This window comes from Meriones unguiculatus, chromosome 11 (assembly GCF_030254825.1).
Source record: "Meriones unguiculatus strain TT.TT164.6M chromosome 11, Bangor_MerUng_6.1, whole genome shotgun sequence".
NCBI lineage: Eukaryota > Metazoa > Chordata > Mammalia > Rodentia > Muridae > Meriones > Meriones unguiculatus.
Genome location: NC_083359.1, coordinates 56,657,515 through 56,684,526, shown reverse-complemented (window position 1 = coordinate 56,684,526; position 27,012 = coordinate 56,657,515). Strand labels below are relative to the sequence as shown.

The following is a 27,012-nucleotide window of genomic DNA, read 5'->3' as shown; positions in this document are numbered from 1 at the left end:
TGCTCATGAATGCCTTAGCATCTACGGAACCCTGTGGCAGGAGTCTCCACCATAAGCCTCAGATGGGGCAGGAAAGGTGTCCCCGTCCTTCCCTGCCGTCTCTAGAGTAACATCAGCCTTATCCATGCTGCTGGGACGCTCCTGAAGGGGACAGCCCCCTCCTCTACAGAACCTTCCCATATCTGGGGGTTGGGGGCCATGCTGCTAGCTGGCCTCTCGCATTGCTGACTTGTCCTTCTGATTGGGAGTTAGGTTCCAGTACCGTCAACTTCAGAGGACATAAAGTCATGCTTGGAAGCCAGAAGGACCTGCCTAACGAGCAAGCTGTGCTCAGTGGCCACTTGACCTTGGCCAAGTTACTGTCAGGTTCTCCAACAGCCTTCTTCCTTCCAGGGGAAGATAATACGGACAATGGCCCCTTGTCAGGAAGATGGAAATAGGCCTGGGAAGGGCTTTGCCCACAGCCCCGGTGCTTGGAACCACAGACACGAGAAGCCTGAGAAGCCAACTAGGACTGGGAGCTAGGAAGTGGGCTGAGTCTTTCCTCCATCTAGGTTATCCCTCTTCCCTTCCTTTTCTCAGCCAGCCTTCTTCTTTTGGGGGAAGTTTCCTCTAGCCGTGGAGAGATTCCAGGAGTTACTTCCATCAGCCCATAACTGGCAGAGTCCCTCTCTGTGGAACAAGCAGAGAATGGTGGCCGGAGTTGGGGAGGGGCCACAGCAGGGCAAGGTCCTGTTTCACGTGAGTCTCATTTGTGGTCTGGTGGCCAGCCTGAGATTTCTCCCTGCCTCCCTCTCTCCCCCTGAGGCCGGCCTCCCTCTCATTACCATTCCAGGGGCCATGTACCACAACTCCTGTTCCCAGTGCACCGCAAATCTCAGAAGTCCTTGTCCCCTGCAGCTCTTGGGGAGCCAGATAGCTGTCAGTCCCCAGAGGCAAAGGCTGTGCAGGGTGCCCTGGGTGGATATGGAAAGGATGGAGAAGCCCTGGGGTGCTAGCTGGCTGCTCCAGACTGCTCCCATCCTCCTCAAATACTGAGGCAGCTATTCTTTCCCATCCCTACAAGCCTGGGCTTGTCCTTGGTAGTGTGGGAGAGACACAGCTCACCAGGGAGGAGTCAGGAAGACACAAGGAGACTGGGTGAGTGAGGTAAAGAAAGTGCTGCTGAGCCATGGCATGAAGGCTGGGGCACCACAGCGTATCCCAGGATGCACCTCTGTGACAGCTGTCTCAGGTGCCGCTCCCTGACCCAGTTTTTCTCCTGCTGCCTTTTTGATGCCTGCAGGGGTTAGGAATTTCCCATATGCTTTATCACTGGTGAAGAGGACCAATGGCCCGTGCCAGCTCAGCATGGGGGAACCATGGCTAGCCTTTCCAGAGTGTCAGGAAATAGCCCTGCTCTATGCCTGCTGCCAAATTCGGTGTCCTGGCAGAGTGACTTCCAGGGCCAGAGGATGGACATTTGTCACACAGTGTCTCTTTCTCCCCAGGGGCCCTCTGTCCTCCGCACTGTGCTGTCCTTGATGCCAGCTTATGCACACTGTTAGCACCCCCTGCCCCCAGCACGGTCCTGGCTGCCCCCTCCAGGCCCTTGATGAGTTCCCTCAACCTGCCCAGGAGAAGTTGGACCTTCTTCCTTTCCCGGTGACCTTCCCCAATCTGTGGGAGGAAGAGGGGGCAGCTTGTTCCCTTCTGCCTGATAATTATCTTCCTTTGGTGTGGGGGATGCCCAAGGCCTGGCTTTAGGCTGTGGGAGAGCAGAGGAGGAGATGGAAGAGCAGCCTACAGCAGCTGCTGGGAGGGACCAGGCTAATTCACACTTGGAAGTTGGGATGCCAGGTCCAGCCCTCTGCCTTCCTCTGTGTCCTGACCAGCTCCACACTGAGACGGTAGGCTTCAAGACCTCGGGGTTTTCTAGGCAGGAGATGTGGGTTTGTCTGTGGGGGTGGCTGCTGGGGAAAGAAAAGTACATTTTTGCTGAATAGAGAATCGTGGCCTGGGTGTGGGGGGTTGTGAAGGCTGCTTTCTTTCCTTCTGCGCCTGTATCTCCCACCCCCAAGGCTGCTTAACAGGGTGAAGGTGGTAGCAGGACCTTCTATGGCCAAAAGCCTCTCCAGGGCGGGGTCTATAGGACTAGTTATGAAGCGTGCTCTGTCCCCACAGGCCTCTCTTGTGTAGGTACTTTGTGACCCCAACCCTTTACCCACAGATACACACTCTCTTTTTCTCCTCTGCTCAGAATCTGAAGTAAGATGCTTCCATCTCTCTCTGTCTGTCCTGGCTGCTCACAGAGGCCCTGCTAGAAGAAACAGACGGAAGTGTCCTTAGGTGAGGAAGGGTTGATGAAGGACCAGATTAGGACGTTTCCTCTGCATCTTGGCCAGACTGAGGACTGAGAGTGCCCCCCATCCCTGCTTTCTCTGCTTGCTAGCCTGCCTCCCTCTTTCCGAAGTGCCATGTGTGCACATGTACATACATACACACTCATACATGCACACAGCCTGGAAAATTTGATGAGTCTGCAGTGCTTAGTTTCCAGGACCCCATCCAGGCTGGTGGGAGGCTCTGAGGTTTGGGGCTGGACAGAGCTGAGGAGGGGGTGGGGCAGGCAGCAGTCCCTGGTGCCTGGCGGAGCTGGTTTCAGGCCTGAGCTCCTTGCTGAAGCAGACTGGGAGGAGTCGGCCTTGGTGTTCAGAGTCTGTACCTGTCCGTCGGTCTGCACAGCCTCCCGCCCCCTCCTGAGCTTGCTGAGTTCTGGGCTTCCTTCCCAGGGTTCATAGGCCCTGACTGTTCTTTCCCTTCCCACGGCTGAGCTGGCGCAGGAGCGCCTGAGTGAGCTGCACCAGGTGGGCAGCTGGCTCTGGGTGGGTACAGCAGCAGAGCCTGAGCGCTTGTGTGTTGGCCAGGCTCCAGCTGGGCCTGAGAGAGGGCTGGGCGAGGGCAGGCAAGCCACTGCTGGCCACAGAAGAAATAAGGCGAGGGGAGAAAACCCCCAGGAATGTCAATCCTTCCCAGGGATTCTGAGCAGAGAGGACTTGAACTGGGGTGGGAACACCTTTTGCTCTTCTCTGTTCATGGAGTCAGAAGTCCCGGGTTCAAGTCTAGCTTCTCTCCTCACACACACATGGGACCCCAGGCTGGACTCTCTGGATGTCAGCTTCTTCATCCTTCTTCATCTGGGCAGTGAGGGGTGTGAGAGATGGCTTCCAGAGGCCAGGCGAGCTGTAGGTCCACATGCTGCACTTCTGTGCCTCTGACTAACGGAGCAGGTTAGGCAAAAGGGGCGGCACGCAGCTGGCTCACCCACCTCGTGTATTCAGGATCCCTCCCCCCCATCCTCGTGCCTGCCTTGAAGTGTCAGCTCTGGAAACACTATCTATCAGGAAGGCACAGGGGAGGGGACCAATGGACACCAAGCCCTCTTCCAGGGACAGAGTGTGGGGGAGGCAGGCATTTCTGCTCTGTGTTTACTCGCAAGGCTGCCACTCCTCTCAGTCTTCCCCAAGGGCACAGGGCATTTTTCCTTCCTGGAGAGCTGACAGCCATTGGAGGTGAGGAAGCAGAGGAAGGAGGTGGGCTTGTGGATCACCTGTGAGCTGCCTCTCCACCTTGCAGCCTTGCCCAGAGCAGGCTGGGTTGGAGTCAGGATCTGCTGCCCGCCACCTATCTGAAACTCCACCCTTCCCGCCCTTGCCTGCCTGCCAGCCACCAGGGCAAGGGGGAGGGCGAGGGGTCTAGCTCAGCCTTCTTCCTCCCAATTTTGACTCTGCAGACTCTCATCTCCAGGATGAGGCTCCTGATTTCGTTCGCTGCCCATCTCTGGCTCCAGGGCCTTTTGGCGGAGGTGAGGTGGGCATGGGCTTGGGTGGTTTTGGCCTATTCTCTGGGGCACATCGAGGCTTCCCACCTCTCTGTGGTGCTCTACAGCTGGTCTGCATTACGGAAGAGGGAAACGGCTTCTTTCCCATCCCAGACCAGCACAGAAGTGGGGAGGACACATTTCCCCAGCTTGTTAGGCTGCTACCTACTGCCTGTTGGCCGTACAGTGGCATGCTCTTAGGAGATGCCTCTTCAGTCGTGTGTGGCAGGGGTGGGGGGTGGGAGTCAGACACACAGGGAATCTTCTCGCTGGTCTGGTTCTCACTTAATGGGCTTTCCCAGAGGCCTCTACACACTGCTTCTCCTCTTCCTCTCCTTCATTCAGGAAGAGGTATGCTCATCCCTGGAAGGGAGCCCAGACAGGGAAGTTGAAGGTAGGTGTTTTTAGAGAGAGGGAGAAGGCTCTGGATGTGCGCAGTGGGTGGGTCATCAGGCTAATCTCTCCACTAGACTCTGCCTCCCCCTGGCCCCTGGTCTTACCTTCCTTTTTCAGGGCAGAAGGGGTACTAGGTGACTGAGTGCATGCACCCCCATTTCCCAGGCCCACTCCTGAGTGTGAACATCAGCAGCCGAGGAAGACCTACCAGCCTGTTTGTGAGCTGGGTGGTTGCAGAGCCAGGCGCATTCAACTATGCCCTCTGCCTCAGGAGTTTGAACTCCTCAGGTTCTCCAGAAGGACAACAGCTTCAGGCTCACACAAATGAGTCTAACTTTGAGTTCCATGGCCTGGTGCCAGGGAGTCACTATCATCTGGAACTGACTGTTCTAAGACCCTGTTGGCAGAACGTCACGGTTAACCTCACTGCCCAAACTGGTATGAAGCCTGTAGGCTGAGGGGGTATGGTCTTCCTTGAGGTTGGGGCAGGAGATGACCACTTCTCTAGAGGTTTGGTAGGGGACTCAGGGAAACCAAAAGGGGACAACTCCAAGTATGGCAAGCCCTTTGTATAGAGCCTGGTGCTTCTCTTGCTATTTGGCACAGCCCCGTCAGTGGTCCGTGGATTACAGCTGCACAGCTCTGGGAGCCCAGCCAGCCTGGAAGGCTCATGGAGCAATGCCCCTGGGGATCAAGACAGCTACCAACTTCTCCTCTACCACCTGGAATCCCATACTCTGGCATGTAATGTCTCTGTGTCCCCTGGCATCCTGTCTTACAATTTTGACAACCTCTTGCCAGGGAGTCAGTATGTCTTGGAGGTTATCACCTGGGCTGGCAGTCTCCAAGCAAAGACTAGGATCCACCAATGGACAGGTAAGGTGGATAGCTGGCCAGGGACCCAGGTAGCAGCTACAATGGGGGATGTGAGAGCGCTGTTGGTTCTGCAACCTTGTAGGCAATGTGTTCCAGCGTGGCTAGGTTTCTGGGATCCCTCATGATACAGCTTGCTCCAGAGCCCTTCCTGAAGCCTCGCTCTGCTATGTCCATAACTTTCTGCAGAGCCTGAGCCTCCGGGTCACCTCGTACTGCATGCCTTGGATACCAGTAGCCTGCAAGCCTTCTGGAACAGCTCCGAAGGTGCCACCTGGTTTCACCTGATGCTCACAGACCTCCGATGGGGCACCAACCTGACTGCAGTGCTCAGACAAGGGATCTCAAACCACACCTTCCTCCACCTGTCTCCTGGCACACCTTATGAGCTGAAGCTTTCTGCTGCTGCTGGGCCCCACCAGGTTGTGGGGCCCAATGCCACCGAGTGGACCTGTGAGTGCCTTGGGGGCCCAACAGAGGCTGCTCCATTCTCCTCTCAAGTAGTGAAGAACAGGGCTTCCCCCAAGGCCTGGAAGGGTCTGCCCCCCTGGTTGACTTGTGTTAGGCAACTGCCTAAGGGGATGATAGTGGTGCTAACAATGCTTACGAAAAACTGAACCTTCTTCAGGTAAGCTCTGAGCCTGCCACTTTTTGGGTATGGCTTCATAGGGTCCCCAGAGAGCCTGATAAAGGTTTTGCTGTCCTATGTTACTATAAGCACAGAGGTACGGAGAGAGCCCAGATCCTACTGTGTGTGAACATGGTTAACTCTGAACGTTGGTCGGCCACCTGTCTCTGCCGCCACACTGCTATGTTTTCACTCCGAGAAACAGTTGTGCGGTGCTTAACACTGTCTGCTACCCGCTGGCTCTGTGTCTCTGGGCAAGTTGTTCACCTTCTCTGTTTCAGCTAGGGTGAGTGTTGTAGGAGGCTGTGTGTAGCATCCTCCGGATCAGGCTGGCAGGCGTGGGTCTGAGTATTTTCTGTGCTTTTGTTTTTGTTACTGTTGTGTTGCCCGTGGTCAGCTGGTAGCTGTCAGGTCTCGGCATTCATTTGGAGTGTGAAAAATTAAGCTGTGACTACCCAAACAAGAGGCTGCCGGTTAGTGCAGTGCTTAGTGCACAGAATGACTTTTCTTACCCGCTACATTTATTTCTGTCTCCTCAGATCCCTCCTACCCATCTGACCTGGTGCTGACTCCCTTGCGCACTGAGCTCTGGGCAAGCTGGAAGGCAGGGCTGGGAGCCCGGGACGGCTACGTGCTGAAGCTGAGCGGGCCAGTGGAGAAGACTGCTACCCTGGGCCCTGAAGAGTGCAATGCTGTGTTCTCAGCGCCCCTGCCTCCCGGGCACTACACTTTGGGGCTGAAGGTTGTGGCTGGACCTTATGAGGCCTGGATGGAGGCCAGTACTTGGCTGGCTGGTGAGCCTGGTTGGAGTGGGGCTCAGGCTGGGAGCCTGCGTAGGGAATCTGCAGGCAGAGGGAGCAGGGTCCTAACTCTCTGGGGGGCTGATTCTCCTGCAGAATCTGCTGCCCTTCCCGGGGAGGCTCCTGGTGCAAGACTGTGGCTAGACGGATTGGAAGCTACCCAGAAGCTTGGGAGACGGGCACTACTCTATACTGACGATGCCCCAGGCCTCCTCGAAAACATGTCTGTGCCTTCTGGTGCCACTTATGTCACTTTCTGTGGCTTGGTACCTGGTGCCCACTACCGCGTGGACATTGCCTCGTCCATGGGAGACGTCACTCAGAGCATCACAGGCTACACAAGTGAGTGCCAGCATTTGGGTCCTTTGGGCCTGGAGGCTCTTGTCGTGGGTAGGGAAGTTGGAGTCAAGGAGGTACTTAGCAGAGCTGGGCAGAGGGTATCACAGGGCTGTGACATGGCACCTTGTCAAATTGCTCTCTTTGCAGGTCCCCTACCACCGCAGACACTGGAGGTCATCAGCAGGAGCAGCCCATCTGACCTGACTATTGGCTGGGCTCCGGGACCAGGGCAGCTGGAAGGTTATAAGATTACCTGGCATCAGGATGGCAGCCAGAGGTCACCTGGAGGCCTTCTTGACTTGGGCCCCGACCAATCCAGCCTGACTCTGAAGTCTCTGGTACCTGGCTCATGCTACACCGTGTCAGCATGGGCCTGGGCTGGGAACCTCAGCTCTAACTCCCGGAAGATCCACAGCTGCACTCGTGAGTTCCTGCCCTGCCCCCTGGAGGCTGCCCAGAGTACTGCGTGTGGCCTTGCATCCTATGCTCTCTGTTCTTCCCCGTGGTGCAGGGGAAAATAGATGCCTTCCCCCACGCCCCAGCCAAGGCCCGGCTACCTTCTGTCGAGGCTGGCTGTCATACATTCGCATCTCTGTCCCCTTATTTGTTCACCCTCCATGCAACCCTCCATCTCTTCATTCATCCTTCTTATAAATATTTAATGCCTCTCAATTTTTTAGGAATGAGGTTAGGTGCTAAGGCTAAAGATTATGAACAAGGCCAGAAAGAAAGACTGACAAACATGGTTCATATACTGACGATGTAATTATTTAATATATCATATCATAATAAATATAAAGGTGTTAGTAGGAATACGCATGCTGTGTTAATTTGAATCACACAAAAACTGTTTTCTCATAGATTCAAATGGCTGAATATCAGGAATTTTATGTAGCTTGACTCAATCATTTTAGACTTTTCAGAAGGGACACCTGCTTAGGGATTCCTAGAGGAGGAGCAGAAACCTGTGTGGCTAGAAAGGAAGGGTGGAGGGCCTGGCCTAAGCTTGCCAGGGCCCACAGTCTAGAGGCATCTTGACAAAAAGCATACCCAACCCATCAGCAAAGGATTGGAGCATGGGGCCCTGAAGGGGGAGAGAGCAGGCTCTGAGCCGGCTGCAGTGGAAGCAAGAGACGTGAACTTGACATGTGCCCAGTGTCAACATACCTCAAGGCAGGAGGCAGGCATAGGGCAAGGGGCAGGTGTTAGGCCCCATCTCTGCAAGAGGTTTTCCTGGGAAGGCAAGACAGTGAGCTTAGAGCCTCCTGAAGTTTGAACTTCAGGAGCCTTGAAGCTTGTTTGAATAAGATGAGTTTTCATTATCCTGAATCTGTATTTTCCTGTCCTCCAAGGCCCTGCTCCTCCCACCAACCTGAGCCTGGGCTTTGCCAGCCAGCCTGCAGCACTGAGGGCTTCCTGGGGCCACCCACCAGGTGGCAGGGATGGCTTTCAGTTACGGCTTTACAGGCTGAGGCCCCTGGCACTGGAAAGTGAGAGGATCATATCCCGGGAGGCCCAGAACTTCTCCTGGGCCCAGCTGGATGCAGGCTCTGAGTTCCAGGTCCAGCTGTCTACCTTGTGGGAGTCCAAAGAAAGTAGCAGTGCCAATGCCACAGGCTGGACACGTGAGTGCCCCCCCCCATCTTCTTTTCCAGCCCTTTGGGCTCCCAGGGACTCTGAGCCTGTGAGTAGGCAGCTAGGCTGTCTGTGGGGTCTGTTTCCTGATCCTGAGGTACCACAGGTCCCCTAGGGACTCCTGCTTTTATGCCTTTGCACAGCGCACACTATCCTTGAGGTGCCTAGGCTATGAGCCATTAATAACATAGTCATGGTACTCTCTGGGCTCCTTGCATATTGTCCTACCCATGTTCTATCATGTACTCACTGTGACAAGTTTAGGACACCGTGGTTACCTTGATTCATAGGTGAGGGAGCTGAGGCACAAAGAGAGAAGGTAACTTTTTCTAGTCTCCTTACCCTTACAAGGGGAGTTGGGACTTTTGTCCAGGCAATATGAACAGAATAGAGGCTTTCTGCCATAGCTAACCCCATGCCTGCATAACAGGGGTGCTACAGAAACACGGAGGCTCAGAGTATATGGCAAGCACCCCACAAAGAGCCTCAGGGCCTGCAGAGCTGAGTTTGTAAGCCCCCTTTCACACCAATCTGATTTCTTGACTTTGTTCAGCCTACAGAGCCCTTGAGGACACATGAGGAGGTGGGGTCTCCTCTCCCGAGCACAGCTTTCTCTAATATGGGGACTCTCAGCTATGCCTGTGCATTCCTTTCTGGCTTCCCTCTTTACCCTAGGACACCATGGCTGTCCTTTAGACTTCCCCCAAGGACTGTGGGGTCTCAGACATCTGGGGGAACTAGGTCAAAGCCTGGCCTGAAAGCTAGGGGACCTGGCTTCTAGCTGTGGGTTGGCTCTGAGAGCAAGTCTTTGCTCTCTCTGAGCCTCAGTTTCCCTATCTGTAAAGAGGGGAGTGACTAGTTACTAGTTACTGTGTGACTAGACAAAGATCCTTTGACTCCAGACCCCAGGCTTTTGAAGGTGGATGAGGTAGTGCTTAGGCCCCAGATAAACACCTGCTGACATACAGGTTTTCAAGATCTTTGGCTGTGGGGTCTGGAAAAGACCACCCATCAGCTCTGAGCTGCTAAGTTTAGCTTTGACTCCAAGAGGGAGGTGACAGGGCCAGAGTGAGTGATAAAGTTTGCTATTGTCCTCATTGCCTAGGATACATGGTAGGTCTGTTTCAGAGTTGCCCTGAGCTACACTGGACTGTTAGGCTCTGGGATGAAGGATGGAAGGAGGGGGAGTTTAATTTAGATTATTTTATCTTTATCTGTGCCCCTACTTGTTCTCCTTGAAGCTCCCTCAGCACCCACATTGGTAAATGTGACAAGTGATGCTCCCACCCAGCTGCAAGCATCCTGGGTCCATGCTCCTGGGGGCCGGACCAGTTACCAAGTGACCCTGTACCAGGAGGGTGCCCGGGCAGCCACCAGCATTGTGGGGCCCAAGGCAGACAGCACAAGCTTTTCGGGTTTGACTCCTGGCACCAAGTACAAGGTGGAGGTCATCTCCTGGGCTGGGCCCCTCTACACCGAAGCAGCCAATGTTTCTGCTTGGACATGTGAGTAGAGTGTGAGAAGGCATGGAGGGAGGGAAGAGGGGAGGAGACCCCTGGGCACATTAGCTGCCCTTGAGTCCCCCTTCTCAACTCCACACCAGATGCCTTGAGTGAGGTCAGCCAGCCCGACACTGTGTGAGGTGTTCCCAGGGCTAGGGCCAGGGGCCTGGCTGACCTGCTGCCTTCTCTCCACAGATCCGCTCACACCCAACGAGTTGCTTGTGTCAGTGCAGGCAGGCAGTGCTGTGGTTAGCCTGGCCTGGCCCAGTGGTCCACTGGGGCAGGGGACATGCCATTCCCAGCTGTCAGATGCTGGGCACCTCTTGTGGGAGCAGCCCCTGTCACTAGGCCAAGACCACCTCATGCTAAGGGATCTTACACCAGGACGTACCTTCTTGATGTCTGTGAAGTGTCAGGCGGGGCCCCTCCAGGCCTCCACTCACCCTGTGGTGCTGTCTGTGGGTAGGTTCCCTATCTATCTTAGGTTCTCTTAAGACCCGTATGCCTGAGACACTTGCCCTTCCACTCTGAGGCGCCTGCTTCTCCTGGGCAGATGTCTTGCCCACCCCTGCCCCAGTTTATGCCTCCTACGCCAGATGGGCAATGATGCTCCATGAGGCTGATGTTCCTTCGATGGGCATAAATGTCAGCCCTCTGTGCCCCCTGGTTTTGAGAGCCCCTAGACCTATGGTACCCTCTTAGAGAACACTGACACCTACACAATGTGAGTTTTTTGTTCCCTCAGAGCCTGGCCCCGTGGAAGATGTGCTGTGCCAGCCTGAGGCCACCCACCTGGCCCTGAACTGGACGATGCCTGCTGGAGATGTGGGTGCATGTCTGGTGGTGGTAGAGCAGCTGGTGTCAGGGGGGAGTGTTCATTTTGTCTTCCAGGTCAACACCTCGGAGGATGCTCTCCTGCTGCCCAACCTGCTGCCCACCACGTCTTACCGCCTCAGCCTCACTGTGCTGGGAAGGAATGGCCAGTGGAGCCGGGCAGTCACCCTGGTGTGCACTACTTCCGCTGAGGGTAGGCGCTGTCCACTGTTTTCTGTTCTCCTAGACTCCCTCCATCACTGTCTCCTGGGGCTTTACCTCTGCTGAGCCTGGCTGCCTGGGGCTCTCCTTGCCCACAGACTCAGCCCCTTCCTCTGACCCCTGTCTTGTATTTTGGAGCATCATGCCCTGGTACCCAAACCTAAGAGGCCTTTCTGGCCTTGCTTAATTGTTCACTAGCAGTTTGTTGCCAGGTGTCATGGGAATGGGAGCGCTGGGGAGAGGAGGGTGTGCCCTGGAAGGGTGATTGCTAGTGCTGGATCAAAGCCTTTGTTTTCCCTTCTCTGTCGCTAGGTTGGCACCCCCCAGAGCTAGCTGAGGCCCCCCAACTGGAGCTGGGGACAGAGATGGGTGTGACAGTCACAAGTGGCATGTTTGGCAAAGACAATGGTCAGATCCAGTGGTATGGCATAATTGCCAGCATCAACATGTCATGTGAGTCCTGGGCTCGGAAAGGTTGGGGAAAGCATGACAGTGCAGGCACAGACAGGTAAGGGTGGTCTAGAAATGGAGACTGGATAAAAAGCCAGTGCCAGTGCCAGCCTGTAACAGGAAAAGGCTTGGGTGTTAATAAGGCTGGTGTTGGATTGTGAATGGGGGTACATCTTAGAGAAGTGGGGCCACCTGACCTGCAGCTCACCTTGCTCTGCCTCTTCCCATTCCTCCTCAGTGGCCCGGCCTTCCCGGGAAGCTATCAACCACACGTGGTATGACCACTACTACAGAGGACGTGACTCCTACCTGGCTGTCCTGTTCCCAAACCCTTTCTATCCAGGGCTTTGGGCTGTGCCGAGATCCTGGACAGTGCCTGTGGGCACAGAGGACTGTGGCTTCACCAAGGAGATGTGCAATGGGTATCTCAAGCCAGGTTTCCAGTACAGGTGAGGGCTAAGGCCACAGGGAGGGCGGTTATTTTAAACTCCACCTTGGGTCCACATTCTTTCAACAGTAGATAGGGGCAGATTCACAAACAGAATACAAGTGCTGGTCCATAAGGGTTCACAATTATTTGTATCATTTTCTTGGCACCAGTGCAAAAAAGGGGACACTCACCCGTTTCATAGTTCTTTTGTTAAAAAGAATGGGAGGATGGATTTTTGGGGGACTTCCAGGGAAATCCATGTCCCTAAATCTACATTTACCTCTTGTTCCTAGAACAAGCCAGAGAAAAGGGAAGAGAAGCCAGAGGTGTTTTGTGCGGGGTGATGGGGAGCAGGCTCTCCAGCCTGTAAGCAGGACAGGTTGGAAACTAGCTAGCTGAGGTGAGCCTGCCGTTTCTCAGCAAGGGTTTCCTTCCCAGGATAAAGTCCTGCCTTTTTGTCCCAGGTTCAGCATAGCAGCCTTTAGCAGGGTCGCAGTTCCTGAGACCACTGTCACCTTCTCGGCTTTCTCAGGTAGGTCAGGCACCTGGCTAGGTTCCAGCTAGCCCCTGGAGAGGGGAGAAGAGCTAACCCTCCTGGGAGGCTCCACTGCATTCAGAGGTGGGAGGGACTGAGCTTGGGTTCCTGGGAGCCAGTGCTGCCTGGCAGTGCAGTGCTGGGGACCACAATCTCAGCGGAATGCTTTGGACCTGGAAGGGGGGCTTGGAGCAAGTGTGGGAGAGGCAGAGGCTCTGTGCACAGCTCCCCGTACTTTCCTGCACCGCTCTCTGCAACCGACTACTCCCAGTCCCGACCACTCCCAGCTCTGCCGTGTTCAAGAACAGCTTTGTTCACAAGGAACCTTAGGGGGGCTCTAACATAGCCAAACAGCATGTAACTTAGACTTTCCTAGTAGGTACATTGAAAACTAGAAAGAAAGAGGCAGCTGGGTGTGGTGACATATGACTTTCGTCCCAGCTCCCTCCCCACCCCTCAAGGAGGCAGAAGCAGGCAAATCTCTCAGCTTACCTTGGTCTGTCCAGTTTTAGGCCAGCCAGGGGTTGGTAGTGAGACCCTGTCTCAGTAAAGCAAGCAAGCAAGCAAACAACAACAATAAAAAACAGGAAACAGGGGCCGGAGAGATGGCTCAGATGTTAAAAGCACTGACTGTTCTTCCAAAGGTCCTGAGTTCAATTCCCAGAAACCACATGATGGCTGATAACCATCTAGAATGAGATCTGGTGCCCTCTTCTGGCCTGCAGGCACACGTGCAGGCTGAATACTGTATAAATTAATGAATCTTTAAATTCTAAAAGAAAAAAGATAGGAAACAAACACAAAAGAAAGAACTAACATTTGCTTTTTAGCAACTTTTTGATTTTATGTAAGTCTGGATATTTAAAATTAAGTTACTGTTTAAAAATTGAAGTCTGAAAAAAAATTAAAGTCTGGGATTGTCGGGTTGGATGCTTGCCTAGAATGCATACAGCTCTTGCTTGGATTTCTAGCACTCAATAGAAGGGGTACCATGGACCACACCAGCAACCCCAGCATTTGAAAGGTGGAGACAGGAGAATCAGAACTTCAAGGCCCTCCTCAAATATTTGGTTGGAAATCATCCTGGGATACTTGAGACTGTCTAAAAAACAAAAGAAAGGAAAAGCCAGACTGAGATTTTTTTTTCCTTTTTTTCTTTTTTCTTCCTCCTGAACCTTAGGCCTCTCGTGTGTTCTCACATTGCACAGATCTTAAATTAGTGTAGTTACACTGTGGGTGCTCAAGCACCCCATGTGGCTGCTGGTTTTTGCAGCAGGTGGAACAGTCCTTCTAGAAGGTATAGGATGCTAGGCCTTCAACCCCATTCCTCCCGCGTGTGTCAGGGAGGAAAGCAGGGTCTGTGGGGTATGGCCAGGTACTAGGAGGAAAGTTGTCTGAGTATCTGTCTGTCATTATTAACCTCCAACCCCAGACAAATATTTCTGGGCCCTGTTTGGTGTCTTGTCTGGGAGCTCATAGAGATATCATTGCATTCTCTATCTAGAACAGTGGTTTTCAACCATCTATAAAACTCTGACCTTTTAATAGAGTTACTCATGTTGTAGTGACCCCAACCATAAAATTATTTCATTGCTGTTCCATAACTGTAATTTTGATACAGTTATGAATGGTAATGTAGATAGCTGATATGTAGATAGCTGATATGTGACCCTCCAAAAAGGGGTTGTGACACACAGATCTAGAAGGTCCAGGACAAGGAGAGGCTGGCATGGCCTGTGGGGTCATGTGGAGATGTCATGTCCCATCTCTTCTTGGCTTTTGCAGAGCCCCAGGCCAGCGTCCCTCTAGGGGCAGTGCCCCTGACAGTTATGTTTGGGACTGTGGCGGGCTGCGTGCTCATCGTGTGTGCGGTGCTGTGCTTGCTGTGCTGGTGGCGTCTGAAGGGACCAAGGTGAGGAGGAGGCAGGTGGGACTGGGAAGCCCTGTGACCAGTCGGCTATGACCCTAGCTTGCCTCCTCATTGCCTTTCTGCTGCCACAGGCCAGAGGATGCTTTTCCCCATGAGCTGACGGCTTACAACCTGCGGTGAGTGTATTGGAACGTGCTTCCCAGCGATGTTGCAGCAGCCCTGGCAGGACAGCGTGCCGAGGGCCCTGAACGTGCTTCCCAGCGATGTTGCAGCAGCCCCGGCAGGACAGCGTGCCGAGGGCCCTGAAAGGCTCCCCAGCATCGCACAAGGCCGAGGGCTCTAATCTCTGCTAGTTAGCCCCCCTCCCCGAGTCTCTCTCAGGCCTTTCAACCATGACTCCTCTCTTTCAGCTCTTCTCCTTTCTCCTCCTATTCAAACTCACTGTAAAAGTCCAGGCTTTCAGAGTGGGCCTCTGATGAGGTAGCAGGCCAGAGAAAGTTGAAGGGTCTGCTGGCAGAAGTCTTCTTAGCCGGGACAGGTCAGTCTTGGTTGTATTCAGGCTTTTAACTGATTGGATGAGGCCCTCTCACATTAGAGAGCATTATTTGCTTGACCTGTATTGCTGTTACTTTCAAAGTGCCAAAGAGGGTTGGAGAGACGGTTCGGGGAGATAAAGCATTTGCTAGGCAAGCGTGAGTGAGATGGAGGGAGACTGAGAATGCAACTGATCTCAGCCTCCTCTGACCACACATTCATACATGCAAAAAAAAAAAAAAAAAAAAAAAAAAAGCCGGGTGGGGTGGGGTGGTGACTTTGATACCAGCCCTTGAGAGGCAGAGGCAGGCAGATTGCTATGAGTTTGAGGCCAGCCTGATCTATAGACCAAGTCCTGGGACAGCCAGAGCTACACACAGAGAAACCCTGACTGGGGGTGGGGGAGGGCAAAAGATTAACATGATTTAAAGAAAAATCAGAGTCTGTCAGACAAGTTAAATGTTAATCTCAGCCATAAAACATCTTCACAGCAGCATCCAGAATACTGTTTGACTATAATTCGGGTGCTGTGGCCCAGCGAAGGTGGGCGTACAGAAAGCATCACTCTCTCCTCCAGCCCTTGTTAACTGGCTTCTCTAACAAACCATGTGGACTTTTTTTTTTTTAAAGCACTTTGTTGAAAAATACATTATAAAAGGCAAAGTGATAGGACTTAAAAATACACTTTAAAAGTGTATTTTATAGTGAAACCTGGAGAAACCACATGAATTGAATCAGGGCAGATCTCTTTTTCTCAGATGACTTCCTGTTGAATTGGCTGTAGGCTGGCCTCTGTAGTTCAGAGGTAGAGTATATGCCTGCCATGTGCAGGCCCTAGGGTTGACCTCCAAAACTGAAGAAACTCTAAAACAAGCAACCTATCAAATTTGTCTGAAAGCCCTGGCACATATTTGTACTTCTTGCCTCTGGCCTGTCTCCCTCTCTGCCCCCCTCTTTCATTTTATCACCCTATGTGTTTGTGGGCCTGCTGAGTCCTGGAGAAACTTTCTGGTCTATACGGGGTGGGGGTGGGGCAACCCAGCGCCTGTGTGTCCAGTGCCTGCCTTCCCCGTGGCCACACTGTACAACTGGCTTTGCACCTGTCTTCCAGAACAAGGCAGGGCGGGGCTCTGCGCATCCAAAGCTGGGGTCTATTGCCTTCCTCTTCTGCCAGGAGGACCCACCGGCCCATCCCCAGCCACAGCTTCCGGCAGAGCTATGAGGCCAAGAGTGCTCACGCACACCAGGCTTTCTTTCAGGAATTTGAGGTAAGTCCTATGTCATCCTGGGCTCCAAGGATGGAGGACCAGGACATCTGGACTGGGATGAACTGCCTCTCAGCCTCATTCTCAGTACCCAGTTCCCACCTGCTGTGGGTGACACGGGTCTGCCTCTGCAACTGGGACCTGTCTTGACTTCATAGGAGCTTAAGGAGGTGGGCAGGGAGCAGTCCAGACTAGAGGCTGAGCATCCTTCCAACATCACCAAGAACCGGTACCCACACGTGCTACCCTGTGAGCAAATGCTGGGAGCAGGAGGGAGGTATGGGCAGCGGGTTAGAGCTTGGCTCCAAGGAGGGGCTACGAGTGCTGTTTGTATATCATCTGTTCTCTGCAGACGACCACTCCAGGGTCAGGCTGACCCCTCTGGCAGGAGAACCTCATTCTGACTACATCAATGCCAACTTCATCCCAGTAAGGGCCTGGGGCATTCCTGCTGGGGTTTTGGAAGACACTGTCCTGTGCCAGCTGTTGTAGGTCTAGGACTGTCACCAGTCATGCTTCTTTAGGCTAATATGGCCAGTGTTTTTGGAGGTCTGCTGTGTGAGGTGACATGACACAGGAACAAGCATGGTACTCAGGTGCATGAAGGAAGATTTAGTACACTTGAGTAATCAAAAAAAGACTTTAGAGGAGGGTGGATTTGATCTCTTGAAAGATGGAGAGGATCTTGATTAGAGACCAAAGGAGAGTAGGACATCCTGGGTAGAAACATGCAGAAGCAGCCAGGCAGAAGCAGCCAGGCAGAAATGTACAGTGTTTGAGTGTGTGTGTGTGTGTGTGTGTGTGTGTGTGTGTGTGTGCGCGCGCGCGCGCGCGGGCGCACTGCATTCTGCTGCACAAACACATGTGCACGCGTTTGCGCAGTAGAATGCAGAGCCTCAGATGTCAAAAGGTAGGGGGTGGTTTTGGACTGGATGAAGGATATCTTTGAGTATTACACTGAAAGCTTTGATTCTATCTGCCAGGCAATGGCGGCCATGACGACTTTAGTATGTATACACCTTCATACACACATACATACACATACATAAACATACTCACACACATAGAGCTTGGCTTCACAAAGGTCACTCTGGAGCCAGGCATGGTGGCAGACACCTGGAATTTCAGCACATGGGAAGCCAAGACAAGAGAATTGGAAGTTTGAGGCCAGCCTGGGCTACACCCCAAATTACTGTCTCTAGAAAACAAAGTCACTCTGGGGTTGGTGAGGATGGTGGCTGGGTAGACTGTTGCCAGCATGTCAGGATCTTGTGTTTGCACGTATGCTTCTCTTACCCTTTCCAAGTGGGACATGGGTGGTGGCAGTGTCCTTCAGGTCACCCTCCATGATCATACTTCCTGTAGGTCATACGTGATCATATCCACTGTGAAAGTTTGGTGGACCCAGCAGGCCAAGAAATATACTATCTGGTAACGTGTCCCTGCACCTCACACCTTAGGGCTACAGCCACCCGCAGGAATTCATTGCCACTCAGGGGCCTCTCAAAAAGACGCTGGAGGACTTCTGGAGACTGGTGTGGGAGCAGCAAGTACATGTCATTATCATGCTGACCGTGGGCATGGAGAACGGACGGGTGAGTGTCCTGCAGCTTCCCAGAATGACCACCAGGTGGCACACATCATCCATGTGGGAATCTCCCCCCACCCCAATCTTGGGACAGAGGGCAAGAATAGGACCTGGGGTTGGTAGGGTAGTCTCAGGATCACCGAGGATGGGGAAGCAGGAGGAAGAATTGGGTTTATGAGTTTCTGGCTTGATTCAATTTCTCCTGGTCACTTACTCTAGGCAGAGCACGGGGAGAGAAGGCTGTCCTCTGTAAGCCCAGGGGCACCTCTTCTTGTACAAGGCTGGTCTAGAGCAAACATAGGTAGCTGAATTTGTCCTCCTGTTGAGGCAGTGAGGGAAGGCAAATTCCTCCTAAGCCAGGGCCATGTAGTTTCCCAAGGGAACAAAAGCCAACACAGAGTCCTAAGAGGGCTGTAAGGGCACCGGAACCCAGCCAGGGGAGGGAAGCTTCTGGAAGAGATGGCCTTAGAGCTGGGTGGAGGCAAAGAGTGGAATTTCATTGGAGTGGTAGGAACCAAAAAAATGGGTGGGGATGGCCGAGACTGGATACCGTGGGAGACGGCACTGACAAGGCTTGACGCCTCTTCTCTCTAAACCCCTCGCCCTAGGTGCTGTGTGAGCACTACTGGCCAGCCAGCTCCATTCCTGTCACCCACGGGCACATCACCGTCCACCTCCTGGCAGAGCAGTCTGAGGATGAGTGGACCATGAGGGAATTCCAGCTGCAGCATGTGAGTGCCCAGGGCACAGGGCTAGTGGGAAGGGCACTAAAGCAGACTGCCCTCTCCTGCTCCATACGGCCTGTTTCCTGATAAGAGTCATAAGCTCTTAGTCACGGGGCAGGATAATGCCTGGGGAAGGGGTAACAAGACACAGCAAAGGCTAAAGACTGTGCCAAGGTCACACTGATGCAAAGAAAAAGCAGGTCCTTCTATGCTATGCTCAGCTCAGCCACTCTAGCCCCCTTATTGTCACCACAGGCTGGGAACATTAGGAGCAGGAAAGCCAGAGACTAGAATGGCCTCTCTGCCTGGCCACCTTTGGGACATAGAGATAAACCAGGAGACTAGAAGAGGATCAAAGGCCCACACCGGGGCAAGGACATGGGTTCCATAGCTGTGGCCCGCAGTCTGCCCTTGCAGAGTTGGTGAGGGAGGTTTCTGGGCTTAGGAAGAGGCCCCCGGGAATTAAAAAAATGAACACAGCCCTTCTCCACTGTCCTCAGGGTGCCCAGCAAAAACAGCGGCGGGTGAGGCAACTGCAGTTCACCACGTGGCCAGATCACAGTGTCCCGGAGTCCCCCAGCTCTCTGCTTGCCTTTGTGGAATTGGTACATGAGCAGGTGCAGGCCGCTCAGGGCAAGGGACCCATTCTGGTGCATTGCAGGTGAGGACAGGTTGGGGTGGGGTGGAGGGCCCTGCCTGGCCCGAGCGGGGAGGGCTCTCAGTTTCCGGAGCCCTTCCCTCCCGGACCTAGCTCTTTGGGGCTGCCCCACAGTGCGGGCGTGGGTCGGACAGGCACCTTTGTGGCTCTCCTGCGGCTACTGCAGCAGCTGGAGGAAGAGCAGGCGGTGGACGTGTTCAACACGGTGTACATGCTCCGGCTGCACCGGCCCCTCATGATCCAGACCCCGGTGAGGCTGGGCTGCGCAGCTTAGACCCAGAGCGTGGGGGAGGGGAGACGGCCTCACAGAGCGGAGAAAGAAGCCCCCGGGGGAATGCAGAAGAACATAGTGGGCGAGGGGCGCACCCAGGCTACCATCTTACCTAGACGGTCACTTCCCTTTCTGTAAAAGGAGAGAAGGGACTGGCCGCTGACATCCCTGGCCCTGTGGATGGCTCAGGGAAAGTTCTCCCAAGGTTCTCTAGTCCCACTTGCCACCTCCCTGCCTGGTGGGTTGGGGCCAGGACCATTTCCCTCCTGGCCGCTTAGCAGGCTGGTGTCCTCTCCCTGCAGAGCCAATACATCTTCCTGCACAGCTGCCTGCTGAGCAGGATTCTGGAAGGGCCCTCTGGCGCCTCTGAGTAAGTCAGCCACCCTGGCTCCAGGGAGGTGGGCTCTGGCGCCCTATGCCTTCCCGGCTCTGGACTCCGATGCACTGACCTAGCGCAAAGGACTGGAAGCAGGGCCTGGATAACCAGGTGCCTTCTCTTTCTTCCCTCCTCCAGCTCCCGCCCCATCTCTGTGATGAATTTTGCACAAGCTTGTGCCAAGAGGGCAGCCAATGCCAACGCTGGTTTCTTGAAGGAGTACAAGGTACACTTTGGGCCAAGGAATGAGTGACCATAGAGCACAGTTCTCACTGCCCAACCTCACCATGTCCATCTCTTTCCCAGCTCCTGAAGCAAGCTATCAAGGATGACAGTGGCTCTCGGACGCCCCCTCCTGGCTATAATCAGAACAGCGTAGTCTCCAGTGAGTCTCACTGGACACAAGGTTGGGTGGGGTGGAGCAAATGCGTATCAGAAAACTGTGGCAGCCTCACTCTCGTCATCTTCCCCCAGGCCATCATCCTCAGGCGCAGCTCGAAGAGGTGGAGGAGAGCCCTGATGATAACATGCTGGAGGCCTGGCTCTTCCCTGTGAGATGATTCTGATCTTGCAGCCCTGTTACTTGCTTCCCGGGCTGGGGCTGGGTTCTAGGGGTTACTAGTACAGTGTGGTCAGGAGTCTCCTTCATCCCTGGGAGCCAACAAGCTGTACTCTGCAGGGTGGGCCATCTGGTCGTGACCATGTGGTGCTGACTGGCTCTCCTGGACCAAAGGAGCTCTGGGAACTTGTGTGGGAGCATAGCGCCCGTGTGCTGGTCTCCCTGGGCCTGCCTGATACCAAGGAGAAGGTGAGAGGAGTGGAGGGACAGGATGTGTGGCTCCAGGAACAGGACAAGGAGAGCAGGAATATCTGGCTAGGTGCTGTCTGGCTAGGGCATGGGCAGAGATTTTGGAAGCTGATAGAGAGTCTCATTTTGTTCCTAGCCACAAAACATCTGGCCGATGGAGGGGCAGCCTGTTGTCACAGACATGGTGACAGTGCACAGAGTAGCTGAGAGCAACATAGCCGGCTGGCCTTGCACCGTCTTCAGAGTCGTACATGTAGGTGCTGAGGACATGCTGCGGAGGCGGTGATAATGAGGTTCCCAGGCTGCTTCCCTCTGCCACCCTCCCCAGAACCAGTGCTGATCTTGCCCTTGTTCCAGGGGAAAAGCAGAACTGAAAGGCAGGTTCAGCACTTGCAGTTTCCATGCTGGGAGTCTGGGTGTGAGCTCCCAGCTACCACCTTGCTGCCCTTCCTGGATGCTGTCCGTCAGTGCTGCTCCTGGGACAGGAGCAAGAAGTCAGGGACCTTGCTCAGTCACTCCAGGTGCTGTCAACAAATACCGTGTGGGTTATGGGTCAAAGGGTGGTCTCCCAAATCTCCCACCCTGCTCCCGTCCCCCCCCCCATCTTCTCTGCTCCATCCCTAGGGATTTTGCAGGGCACTAGCCCAGCTTCTTAATCAAGTACCAAGCGTTCTTTCCTGGCCCTTAGAACTGAATTTGTTTTCCCCATGTCCCTGGACACAGCCTCAAACCCAGAGATCCCACATCTAACTCTAGGTCAATTACAGCAAGGGTTCGGGCCAGCTGGGCACCTTCGTGGCCATGGAGCAGCTGTTACAACAAGCGGGGACTGAGTGCACCGTGGATGTCTTCAGTGTGGCCCTGAAGCAGTCACAGGCCTGTGGCCTCATGACCCCAACGCTGGTGAGAGGCAAACAGGGAGTGGCTTACTGTGAAAGGGATAAAGTCAGGCAGGTTCCATCCCAGCTACAGGTTACCCCGTTCAGGTCACTGCTAGGGGGCTCTGCGGACCACCATGCCCTGCCTGGATGGAGTGGGGTTAGGAAGCTCCTGGGAGCGTTTCTCTGTCAGGTGAGGTGCCTTGTCCATGTCTACCCACAGGAGCAGTATATCTACCTCTACAACTGCCTGAACAGTGCACTGTTGGATGGCTTGTCCTGAGTTGGGGAGCGCCTGTGCCCTGCTAGGCATCCTGTTGTAGCAAATGCACCCAGCCCTGGCTTCGCTGGGGAGAGCACATCCACCGGGCCTCATGCTGTGGAAAGAGCAGAGTCGGGGAATAAAGACCCATGGTCAAACTCATGGTTGTGCTTTGTTTCTCCATTCTTCAGCCTGGGGCAGAGCTGGCAGCTGGGGCCTGGGTCTAGCTGAGCCAGTTGACCTATGTCTGGCCTGCTCTTGGTTTTTCCCCAGTGTCCCCTATTCTCCAACCTTCTGCTTTTCCAGAGTGTTCAGACTCCAGCCTTTCTACCCCTAGCATCTTGTGGGGCTAAGTCTGAGATCTGGGTCCCATTTACTCACTGCGTGCCACCCCAAATGTGTAAGAATTATCTAGTTTTCTACTTTTCATCTTCTGCCACCACACCCCTTTCTCTATCTGCCAGACTCCAGGGCCTATCCTCAGCCACTGAAGGCTTCTCAACAGGGTAGAAGTCTTAAAGCCACATTGTGACCTTTAAGTAAGGAACCAGAGGTGACTCTGACTGGACCTGCCAAGTTTCCTAAGTTCTTCACTTTCTTTCTCTGTTATATAGGCCACTCCCATGGGGGCCTGGCCAGGGTTCTCACTGGCCAACTTGGTTCTTAGCCCTGTGGGAGGGGGTCGTTCATATGGTCTGAGAGGGTCCTTCTCAGGCTTGGGTGAAGAAGGGGAACAAGAGCTTTATGGGCCCTGGGAGGTACTCAGTTTGTAGAATTCTTGCCTAATATGCATGGTATCCTGGGTTTGATCCCTCGTACTACATAAATCATGCATGGTAGCCCATGACTGTAATCCCAGCAGTCAGGATGTGAAGATAAGAGGATTGAAATTCAAGGTCATCCTCAGCTACATAACAAGTTTGAGTTTCAGCATGGGCTACAGGAGACCCTGACTTAAGAAACCAAAACAGAAAAACTAAATAACAAAAAAGTGGAACTGGGGCTGGAGAGATGGCTCAGAGGTTAAGAGCAGTGGCTGCTCTTCCAGAGGTCAGGAGTTCAATTCCCAGCAACCACATGGTGGCTCACAACCATCTATAATGAGATCTGGTGCCCTCTTCTGGAGTACAGGAGTACATGCAGGCAGAACACTATATAATAATTAATAAATCTTTAAACAAACAAACAAACAAACAAAGTGGAACCGGGCTGTTGAGATGGCTCAGAGGGCAAGAGTGCCTGGTGACAACCTGATCTCAATCCCTGGAGCCTGTGTGGTGGAAGGACAGAATCGACTCCCACAAATTGTTCTCTGATCTCCACACTTGTGCCATGTGTCATGGCGTAGGACATAGTGTGGGCATATGTGCCCACCCTACCCATACACAAGATAAGCATGATTTTTAAAGTGAGGCTTTCTGCTAGCTCTGAGCCTTCCCATCGTGAGACTGGGCTGTGGTGCTCCCCTAGAAGGATGGAATATCAATGTTTTCTTCAGCCCTGTAGTCTCAGAAGCTCAAGGAGTTGGCCTCAGAACGACCCTCCAATGGGCAGAATGGAAACTCAGCCCTGAGCTACTCAGGCCCACTTCAGAAGGCTGCTCCAGGCATGGAATGGGGCCCAAGTGTAGTTTTCCAACCTTGGCTGGAGCCCTGAAGCAAGCAGCAGGAGCAGAAATTGTGGGGGTGGGGGGTGGGGCTAGAGCCAAGGTGAAGGCAAGGGGTAAGTGAGAGGAATGGTAGAGAGGTCTTCTGCCTGCAGGTCTGTGTGGCCATGGAGGGCCATTCTGTGCTCTTGCTACAGGCTCATCTTCCATCACGGCCTCAGCCGGAGCCCTGGAAACGGAGTTCTTTCTGCATGAGCAGCTGCCTCCCTGCCTGCCCTAGAGCGTTCACAAAGGATGGATGGGAATTGACAAGAGTTCGGGGTATAGAATTAAAGGGTGGAGCGAATCTTGGCTGCCTCTTAAGGTCCTCATATCTCCGGTGCGGACTATGGGGAATCAAAAGGCTTCCAGTCTGGTCTAGAACCTTGGGGCTTGGTTCAGAGAAAGATCCGGAGGCCAGAGAAAGCAAAAGGCCCCATGAAGAGAGCACTGCTAGCCCAGTGTGGCCTGAGAGAGAGTCTTGAATGCCCACTTTGCCATCATTGCCCTTGCTCTCCAAGGTGCTGGGATGGATCACGCACGGAATCGGACCCTTAAGGTGACAGCTGTATCTGCAGCCCTCAGCCTCCAGGTGGCGCCAATCCACCGACTCCTTGGTAAGCTCCGGCAACCAGCTGTGCAGAGGGCAGCCCCTCAACTGTCCTGGGTCCTGAGATTAGGGATCAGGGTACTCCGTAGACCTCAAATCTGACAGCCCACATGAGCTCATTTCCATGCCCTGCGCATCTGGGGGACTCCACGCCGGTTTCCTTAGCGCCAGGGCACGGCTCCTCGGCTCCTCAAAGAGGGGTTGGTGCCTCATCACTCCCACTGCTAATCTGCCATGGCCAAGACCTCCTTCCTCCCCCAGGGTGTGCGGAGAGTGACCCATGCACTAGTTCTGAGTCTGTTCCCGTTAGCCGTGTGCCCTTGAGCATCTCTCTCTCTCTCTCTCTCTCTCTCTCTCTCTCTCTCTCTCTCGGCTCTCTCTTCCCTTCAGCCTAAAACCTGGTAGTGGGGCTGGTGTCTGTGGAACGCTGGGGGTCTTTTCCTGATGACCTTCTCTGGTTCCTTTAGACCCTGTGGCTGTTTTAAAGTCAAGAGGAATTCGACCCCACAGGCCCAAGCTCTGGCGCACCCTTCCCGAACAAGTGCTGGACTCTGAGGTGCTGACCGTTCCTAGATTTGAGTTTCTTTGCTTTCTTCATCCCCCACCCCTCCTTTACCCCCCATGAAATTCCTGCCAGCTGGGAAGGAAGGAGGGAAGGGGAGCGAGCTCCAGCGCAGAAAGTTTCCCTGACTCCTCCCCCCCACTCCCGTGTCTCCCTCCCTCGCCAAGCCCAGCCTGTGAAACTGAATAACGAAGATCACTCAACAATGCCTGCCCCTCTCTGACTGCACCGTCCGACCGCCGCCGCCGCCGCCTCGCCCAAGCCAAGTGGAGTGGGGCGGTCCCCACCGACGGCGCAGCCCTCGGGCCCGCCCCGGCCCAGGAGGTGAGCCCCGCGCTCACAGCTCTGCGCGCCCCGCCGAGCGCCCGCCAGGTGCCCCCGCAGCCCGCCGCCGAGATGCGCAGCCCGCCGGGGCCCCTGGCACTGTGGCTTTGCGCCGTGCTGTGCGCCTCGGCACGCGCGGGCGGCGACCCCCAGCCCGGCCCGGGGCGTCCTGCCTGCCCGGCTCCCTGCCACTGCCAGGAGGACGGCATCATGCTGTCAGCGGACTGCTCCGAGCTCGGGCTCTCGGTGGTGCCAGGGGACCTGGACCCCCTGACCGCTTACCTGTGAGTACTCACCTGCCCGTCGCTGCTGTCTGTGACGGCCGCCTGCCCCACAGACACCCGCTTGGTACCCTGGGCCATGAGCATCCCAGGAGGGCTCTTGCTCTTCCGATTCTGAGTCTGAACGAAGGACGAGGGAGCACAGGAGAGTCCTTTAAAAACGAAGGACAAGGCCAGGAGTGAGCCTGGACCTCCCTGCTCCCTTTCCCAGGTGCTGCTCCCCACTCCCACGGGCTCAATGAGGGAGTCCAGGTCTGGCAAAGCGGGGTGTGAACCCCGTGGAAGAAAATGGGGAATGTGGGGAGGGGGGCGGTACTTTCTCTCGCCGTCGTTCTCAGCAGAACAGTGCCCAGGAGGGTTGATGAAGGCAAAAGTTACCGCCCTGGTGTGAGGTGAGTAGGTGTGATGGAGTTCTGCCACAGCAAGAAGCAGAACTGTCTCACTGAGGCAGGGGTCCTCTCTTTGGGAAGAGGCTCTTGCCAGCACTCTCTTCTTGCGCAGAGGTCTCCTGCCCCCTCCCCAGGCCTCCCTGAAGCCTCCCAGGAGGCTGTGTTAGAGACACTAATTTGCGGGCAGGCTCGGAGACTGAAAACCAGAGAACCGTTTTTTTAGAGTCTGTGTTGGGGTGAGGTGGTGCATGAAGGGGACCCTGTTGGGGGTAGCTGTCTCAAAACCAGAGAGCCAGAGGCATAGCTGCTCATCACCTGGGCAGGAGGGGCGGGAGCACATCCTAGGCCACCTGGCCTCCACCCTTCTCCAGGGAGAGGAGGTCTCTGGTCCTCTCTGCTTCCCCTCAGAGGAGGGAGAGCGGGTGGAAACCTCTGGGAAGGATCCCAGCGCTCCCTCGGCCCGAGAGAAGCCCTGCGAGCTTTGGGGTCCTAGAACTGATGAGCGCTGAGGAAGAGGGATTGGGCTTTCCCCAGAGGCTCAGCAATAGAGCACTGAGCTCAGTAGGGGCAGGGTGCACCGAGGGGGCAGTGTCCCGGTGAGTGTGGGGAGCCCTGAACTAGAGCTCCGTGTAGGATGTACCCTTCCTATCTCTATCCCCCCTTTGGACATCCTCCCTCACTCCAAAACACACAGTTGTGGCTCCAGGGAGTCATGGATAGAGAAACACCCATATTCCAGAAGGGCAAATCAAGTCCTGCACAGCCCACGGAGTGATGGGAGAGGTGAGCAGAGGAATCCGAAGCAGAGCTGTGACGGTGCCCAGCACAGGCAGAGCGTGCTTGCCCCCATTACACCCCTAGGAGCCCTATTTCTACTTTTTTTTTTTTTTTTTTTTTTACATTTTCTATATTTTTCTATGACGTTGTTTCATTGAAAGACAGGGCAGGTGGCTAAAAAGAGTTTAGAAATGACTTCTGAGCCAGGCACGGTGATGCATGCCTGTAAACCCAGAACTCTGGGAGGCAGAGGCAGGCAGACCTTTGTGAGTTCAAGGCCAGCCTGGTCTACAAAGTGAGTTCAGGACAGCCAAGGCTACACAGAGAAACTCTGTCTCAAATATATCAAAACAAGACAAAAAAAAAAAAAAAAAAAAGTGACTTCCGTTGGGCCTTCTTTGAGAACAGCAGAAGAGAAACCTCTTGCTTTTGTGAAAGGGGCAGAGGCTATAGGACCTTCCAGAGGGTGCAAGGTCAGGCCACGTTCCTCAGCACCCAAAACTCTCAAGACTAATCTGTGGACTTCCTTCCCCCACCCTGGCAGTACTTGGGACAGGGGTGAATTATTTCACTCTGGGGATCCAAGTGTCCCCCTGTCCATACTGACAACTGTTCCTGGACACTTTGACTCAGTGTCCTCTGATATGTGAGGCATCTTTGAATTAGAAGCAGTGAGCATTTCTGAGCTCTTCCTGAGCCTTTCTGGG

At 54.3% G+C, this 27,012-nt stretch overlaps 2 protein-coding genes across 3 annotated transcripts in view; both read left to right on the top strand.

Moving 5' to 3' along the window:
- Positions 1 to 1,516: 1,516 nt before the first annotated feature.
- LOC110548418 (receptor-type tyrosine-protein phosphatase V-like) lies at positions 1,517 to 21,879 on the top strand. Its single transcript, XM_060364350.1, has 35 exons — positions 1,517 to 1,889; positions 2,240 to 2,328; positions 3,773 to 3,844; positions 4,205 to 4,253; positions 4,421 to 4,693; positions 4,862 to 5,131; positions 5,318 to 5,581; positions 6,296 to 6,550; positions 6,653 to 6,898; positions 7,043 to 7,318; positions 8,248 to 8,520; positions 9,772 to 10,035; positions 10,228 to 10,494; positions 10,778 to 11,059; positions 11,380 to 11,520; positions 11,756 to 11,966; positions 12,412 to 12,479; positions 14,268 to 14,394; positions 14,484 to 14,528; positions 16,061 to 16,154; positions 16,310 to 16,400; positions 16,504 to 16,580; positions 17,612 to 17,746; positions 18,348 to 18,470; positions 18,965 to 19,125; positions 19,237 to 19,372; positions 19,696 to 19,763; positions 19,908 to 19,995; positions 20,076 to 20,154; positions 20,244 to 20,320; positions 20,449 to 20,577; positions 20,714 to 20,830; positions 20,935 to 21,098; positions 21,345 to 21,480; positions 21,679 to 21,879. Exons 3-35 carry the CDS (start codon positions 3,788 to 3,790, stop codon positions 21,736 to 21,738), a joined length of 5,103 nt encoding a protein of 1,700 aa, XP_060220333.1. The 5' UTR covers positions 1,517 to 1,889; positions 2,240 to 2,328; positions 3,773 to 3,787; the 3' UTR covers positions 21,739 to 21,879.
- Positions 21,880 to 24,811: 2,932 nt separating this feature from the next.
- Lgr6 (leucine rich repeat containing G protein-coupled receptor 6) overlaps positions 24,812 to 27,012 on the top strand; it is a 117,072-nt gene continuing 114,871 nt past the window's right edge. Inside the window, exon 1 of one of the 2 annotated variants that reach the window (XM_060364349.1) lies at positions 24,812 to 25,142. In XM_060364349.1, the coding sequence (XP_060220332.1) occupies positions 24,931 to 25,142 (212 nt within the window). In that variant the 5' untranslated portion in view covers positions 24,812 to 24,930. The remainder of the gene's footprint in view (positions 25,143 to 27,012) is intronic. The other variant, XM_021636684.2, reaches the window with a different exon arrangement.